Source organism: Triticum dicoccoides, chromosome 3B, assembly GCF_002162155.2.
Source record: "Triticum dicoccoides isolate Atlit2015 ecotype Zavitan chromosome 3B, WEW_v2.0, whole genome shotgun sequence".
NCBI classification, from domain to species: Eukaryota; Viridiplantae; Streptophyta; class Magnoliopsida; order Poales; family Poaceae; genus Triticum; species Triticum dicoccoides.
In genome coordinates, this window is record NC_041385.1 from 790,897,721 (window position 1) to 790,903,919 (window position 6,199).

At 42.8% G+C, this 6,199-nt stretch overlaps 1 protein-coding gene across 4 annotated transcripts; it reads left to right on the plus strand.

Moving 5' to 3' along the window:
* The first annotated feature begins 1,249 nt into the window (after positions 1–1,249).
* On the plus strand, positions 1,250–3,849 carry LOC119278506. 4 transcript variants are annotated; one of them, XR_005137828.1, is made up of 4 exons: positions 1,250–2,057; positions 2,361–2,443; positions 2,821–3,226; positions 3,439–3,849. XR_005137828.1 is itself a non-coding variant. In XM_037559849.1 (4 exons), exons 1-4 carry the CDS (start codon positions 1,320–1,322, stop codon positions 3,451–3,453), a joined length of 465 nt encoding a protein of 154 aa, XP_037415746.1. In that variant the 5' UTR covers positions 1,250–1,319; the 3' UTR covers positions 3,454–3,849. The 4 variants fall into 4 exon arrangements, 1 of the variants encoding a protein (XP_037415746.1); XM_037559849.1 differs by having other exon boundaries at positions 1,250–1,563; positions 3,104–3,226; XR_005137827.1 differs by having other exon boundaries at positions 1,253–2,057; positions 3,104–3,226.
* The last annotated feature ends 2,350 nt before the right edge of the window (positions 3,850–6,199 follow it).

Sequence of the window (6,199 nt, forward strand, 5' to 3'; positions counted from 1 at the left end):
TTTATTTGCAAAATCTCTCGAGAATTTGTAAAAATGGGCATAACTTTTGCATACTAACTCGGATGAAAAAGTTTTTTATATGAAAAATCATCTACTCGAAAAGTTACATCCAAATTTAACGGGGGGAACCCGTTAAACATTTTCAAAATCCTCAAAAACCTAACAGAAAAAAGTTACGGGCCTTTTTAGATCTAGAGTGAAAAAAATCGAAAAAAAATTCAAACTGTTGTCAAACTAATTATTCTACAATATTAGTGTTACTAAATAATTATTTCAGTTATTTTGAATTTTGGTCCAATCTGGTCAAACTATGGTCAAACAATGGTCAAACTGTGGTCAAACAATGGTCAAACTAATTATTCAAGAAATATTAGTGTTACTAAATAATTATTGTTTTTTAAAACAATAATTTCAAACTCAAACAGTGAAATGTGTCACTTCATGCTCAAGCAAAATTCCTGAAGGTTAATAGGATTGACATCTTACTATTGTGAGGAAAACAACAAGTGCAGACTTGGAAACGAGGGAGAATAGAACCCGGAAGTTAAGCGTGCTCAGGCTGGGGGAGTGGGAGGATGGGTGACCGTTCAGGAAGTTAGATGATTTGGAATGATGAGGGGTGATTAAAGATTAGAGGATAAATTGAGCAGTGATGAGGGGCGGTGATTAGAGATTAGAGGTTAAAATAATTCACAAATTTGAAAAAAAATCAAAAAAAATTTGAAAAATAAAAATCGTAAAATTTCCTTTAGTCCCGGTTGGTGTAGGTGGAGCTCCACGTGGCCGCGGCCTTTAGTCCCGGTTCGTTTAAGAACCGGGACTAAAGGGGAGAGACATTAGTAACGACCCTTTAGTCCCGGTTCAAAAACCGGGACTAAAGGGCTTTACCAACCGGGACAAAAGCCCCTTTATCTACTAGTGATAGCACAAACAGTGATGGGTATGTATGGCACTTGTTTCGCAATGGTCTGCTTTGCTGTATGAATGATGGATGTCCGCAGAAGAATATCACTTGTTAGAAAAACTGCCTCATCACTAAGACATTTAGAGTATATAAGGTTCACTCATTTTACTTTATATATAGTCGACAGTGAAATCTTTTAAAAGGCTTATATTTAGGAATGAATGGAGTACTACTCAATAATTCATGACTCCTTATGTAGTCTACAGTGAAGCCCGGCCGGCCATTTATTTGTCCGACTGAAGCCGAAGCCGAAGCCGAAGCCCATATCGGTGGATGGATGTTGGTTGGTTTCCACTCCTCCTCCGGTCCGGTCCAGTTCGCCATTCCATCCCCGTGGCAACCGCGAGAGAGGGGGATGGCCGCCGTTGCCGGAGCTGGAGCCGGAGGGGGCGACCAGATGCTGCTGCTGCGGCCGCCCCCGCGCCCTCGGAGGCCCCTCGCCACCTCCGTCGTCACCCGCCTCCTCAAGCCCATGCCCAAGCCCAAGGACAAGCGTAGGAGCCCCGACAACAGCGCCAGCAGCATCGCCTCCTCCACCGTCCCCCGCATCCCCACGCCTCCTCCACCGTCCCCCGCAACTGTCTCCGTCTCTATCTCCGGTTAGAAGAGCAGAGCAGACCACCCGCTTCCCTTCCCTTGCTTATTCAGTGAGAGCTTGCTAGGATTTCGCTGGTTGGCTGGATTGGGGCGGGGATCAGCCTAGCCAAGGGGTGCTGATTGCTGAGTGGTGATTCAGTAAGCTAGGGTTTCGCTGTCTGGATCCGGATGGATCACTTGCTTGCTCCCTTCCCTTAATCGCTCAATTACTTCTGTTTCGTTTCGGTCCTTACTAATCCCATATTCCCATTATGTATGAACTGAACCCATGCTCGCTTAATTATGCATCCATTCCCTCGCTGCCGCATCAATTTCATTTCTGCTACTAATTTGTGCCCTTTACAGTTTAGTTTAGGTTAGTTTGTGCTCTACTGAAGCAACTAGGCAGGCATCCTGTACGTGGATGCTCTGCTCCCAGGGGAGCCAATTGCATCTGTCGCACAACGTTACCACAAGGAATGCTCTGCACAAAATGTGTTTGCTTCACCGACACTATGTAATACTAACGGTGCCCTCTGTTTGTTTCTCTACATTTGGAGCTGAAATTCACTCTGTCTCTTCCTAGTTACTCCCCCTGTACCATAATAAAAGAGCCTTTTTTACAGTACACTAGTGTAAAAAAACACTCTTATATTATGGGACGGAGGAAATATTATTTTGCTCCTGGTAACAGGAGCACTTTGATTGGTTCCTTTATGTAATAGTTCGATTTCCTTTTCTTTCCGCCAGTAATTAAATGATGCGAGTTAGACCGCTGATTGGTTCCTTCATTTGATTTGATTTCCTTCTCTGCCACTAGTTGCCGCGACTAAGGGCAAGGATAAAAGCCACAAGGGAGCTTCAAACTTCCAATACCAATCTAAACAAGGTTCAAAAGGCCAGGTAAGTATCTTGTACATCACCACTCTGCTCAACATGATTTGCTTGTATACGCGTTTCCTGCACTTACTCGACGAATATTGGAAATGCAGCACATCATTTTTAGACCCCTGTGGCTGTGGGCGGGCATTATTACACTGAAAACCATCTAACATTCTAGCTTTAGTAGTCTGCTCCACCTCATGTCTGTGTACTAAAAAAATATCCATACTATCCTTCCTTCATCTGTTCCAGTTTTTCTTATCCTGCTGCTCCTTTATCTTTGTCTGAAACTTTGTATGTGTAAGTAGTGCTCAACACCCAGCATAATCCAAAATAGCAAGTTACAATGGTTATTTCATACTCATTGAGTGATTGGTCTCGCCCTTGCATCCCTACAGTAAAGCTAAGGTGAAGACCGGAGGCGTGCTGCCTGGGCCCTCATCTCCTCCCAGCAAAAACACAAGGAATGTATATATATGCATATATGTCAGGCCTCCCAGCAAAAACACATTGAGTGACTGACTTGTTTATATAGAAATTAAATATGATATCAATCCCTGTTTTCTACCCAGCAGCGGTTCTTTCTCCATTCATGACAGTCTTGGTTCGTTTTCACCCTTGATTTCAAAAAGAAGGTGAACTCTTTCTTATCACCTTGCTGCTGTGTGTGCATAATTTCAGATAACAAGTAAAGAGCAGCCGCAAAGGGAGCCTCTGATCTCCCCGTTGTATGCCTCCAGTAAAACAAAGGTGAAGACTGTGCTGCCTGACGCATCAACACTTGCCAGCAAAAAGACAATGAAGGTATGCGTATATATGAGCTTTCTGCCAAGTATTAGCATGGTGTTATGTTTTTTTTATTTCGCATCGATAGTAACCCTTGCTGTGGTAATTGTGAGGTCTCTCCCTGTTTTGCTACTCCTTGGAGCTTTCCCGATTCTTGAAACTGCTTTTGGTTTATATCGAAAAGAAGGCGAAGTGTTTCTGATTACCTCGCTGATGTGTCTGCATTTTAGGTAACAAGGAAATAGCAGACGTGCACAGAGCCTTTGATCTCCCCCTTGTATGGTTCCAGCAAAACGAAGGCGGGGACTTGAGACGGGCTGTCTGGGGCATCGTCACATGCCAGCAAAAAGACAAGAAAAGTAAATCTGGGAAGAAGAGAAGGCAGACATAATGGAGGAGATGAGCTGCGATGAGGAGTCCCCGGTACCAAGTGTGCATTGCAACAGAGCAATGAATTGAGGGCAATGTGCATATGGATTCAGCCCTAAAATTGCTGACGAAATCTGAATGTTCAACCATAATAGCAAGCACTTTATGCTCAAAACTAGCTCTGATGATATGTTGCACATCATCATCACATCTAATTTTGACCAAACCATCTGCAATTGATTTGTTAGGCAAGCACCACTAAATTTTGTGCTCATCACTTCATATCCCAAGCAAGTCGGGAGCTCTGGAATGACAGCATATGAGAATGTGGTAGCATAAACATAATCAAGAAACTCCACTGAAGGGTCCCAGTATTCCAAATTACTTATTGGTCCATAGAAAATTCCACCATGCTCAAGTTGACACTACTAGGGAAAACCCTAGTAGTAGCGCGGGTTTTGAGGCTATCAGCAGCGCGGGCACCCATGCTACCAATAAGGCGCTACAGCTAACTGTTAGTAGTAGCGATGTCTGTGCCCGCGCTACTACTATTGACTACATCAGTAGCGCGTTTTCGGAACGCGCTACTATTAGTTAGCTGTAGCAAATTTCCTGAGCCCACGCTACTGTTATATCTTTCACCATTTCCCCACTCCAGCTTCAATAAACTGCAATTTCCAGATACTAGGTACTACTAGATATCAATTTCATAAAGCATTATAGGTACTAGGTAGTACTCCCTCGGTTCCAATTGACTCATCGTGGTTTTAGTTCAAATTGGAACTAAAACCACGACGAGTAATTTGGAACCGAGGGAGTACTAGATAACAATTTCATATATACTCAACATGCATCCTCAAGCAGTACAAGGTGACATCGACGACGATCATCATATGTAGTTCTAGATGATATCGACGACGATCATCATATGTAGTTCTACATGATATCGACGATGATCATCATATGTAGTTCTAGATGATATAGCCACACACACATATGTAGTTCTAGATGATATCGACGACGATCATCATCCTCAAGCCTGGGCGGTGGGTGTTCCTGATAGTAATTAGGATGGCCTGTCCAACACGAAGATTCTTGCCAACGAGGAATCTCTTCCACCCAACCGAGTTTAAGTGTGTGCGACCGTCTGTGTCCATGTGGTAAGTACAGGTGGTGACGGAGCCCCTTCCGGTAAGGCGTAATCCAGCTGAGCCTTCTTCATCAGGCTCGATACCACAACTCACAGATAGGTTCTTTGGCAATTTCTGAATAAGAAAAACATATCAATTAATAAATAGCCTCACACATACTCTTGCAAATATATTTCTATTAAGTCTAGATTTCTACACTATCAAAAGACACTGTATTATGCATTTGTACTAATTAATCATGAATTCTACTAATAAGTATATATGGATTATCTACACTATTAATAGTTCCTTGAATTCTACACTAATAAGCATGTGATCAGACTCTACACTAAAGCATATCAACGACTAGATTCCACAAAACATATCATTGGACTCTACACTAAGCATATCATCGGATAGTTTGCATTTGTAAGTATAACATACCATATCATGTCGATCGATCATGGTACTTGTCAGGCGGGTCACGAATGGCACCCCGACAAAGTCAGCACGTGGTGGAATTATGTCCCATAGGTTGCACACCTCCTCCTCGCTCAACCTCATTCTCTGAGCTACGATGGCTTCATGAAGTGGGTTCTCATCATCTTCATCGAGTGGGTCCTCATTATCTTCATCATCTTCTTCATCTGCATCATCTTCGTCATCTTCATCATCTTCGTCATCTTCATCATCTTCATCATCTTCCACCAGGTTGAGATAAATGACAGCCAGCTTGGGTCTTTCTGCTCTGAAGGAGAAGCTGATCAACTCACCACCAGTAAGACGCATGCGGGCGAGGAAACGGGCCCATCCATCTCCTCCAATCTGCGACATATTGCGTCCTTTCTCGACCTCTATAGTCTACGGCCCCCAGGTGCCTCAAATGTCGCAGTGTCTCCTGTCAGCTTGTTGAATGTCAACCTCACATTGCATGGGACGATCTGTGTAAGAAAAGTAAAATGACACAATGCAGTAATGCCAACACTAAAAATAAAGTAGTTGTTACATTTCATCTAATTTCTTACCGCCGCATGACGAAAACTCGGCTGGAAGTAGATGCCAAACAGCTTGCCAGTTGCAAGGCTGCTGGCGCACCTTGACTTGCACAGTCGACATAGTGGTGGTGGTGGTGGCGCCATTTTCCTAAAGCAATATGAGCAAAGGATTAATGATTCACTTCACAGGAAAGAAAAATAGTAGCATAGTGGTGGTGGCGCCATTTTATGGACATATTAGATGACAAGGTACCACGTACCAAAGCATTTCGGTGGCACCTATTGCCGAAAAAATAACAATAAAATGGTTCATACTAAATCAACTAAATCAACTAGCATACTAAATCCACTAGCATACTAAATCAACTAAATCAAAATGTTCTAAATCAACTAAATCAACTAGCCTACTAAATCAACTAAATCAACTAGCCTACTAAATCAACTAAATCAACTAGCCTACTAAATCAACTAAATCAAAATGTTCTAAATCAACTACA

Bases quoted from the DNA above. Each gene is read 5' to 3' on its own strand.
- LOC119278506 (XM_037559849.1), top strand. From the start codon at position 1,320: ATGGCCGCCGTTGCCGGAGCTGGAGCCGGAGGGGGCGACCAGATGCTG. The intron at 1,564-2,360 runs GTTAGAAGAGCA...CTCTGCCACTAG, and splicing joins TGTCTCCGTCTCTATCTCCG to TTGCCGCGACTAAGGGCAAG. The intron at 2,444-3,103 runs GTAAGTATCTTG...GCATAATTTCAG, and splicing joins AACAAGGTTCAAAAGGCCAG to ATAACAAGTAAAGAGCAGCC.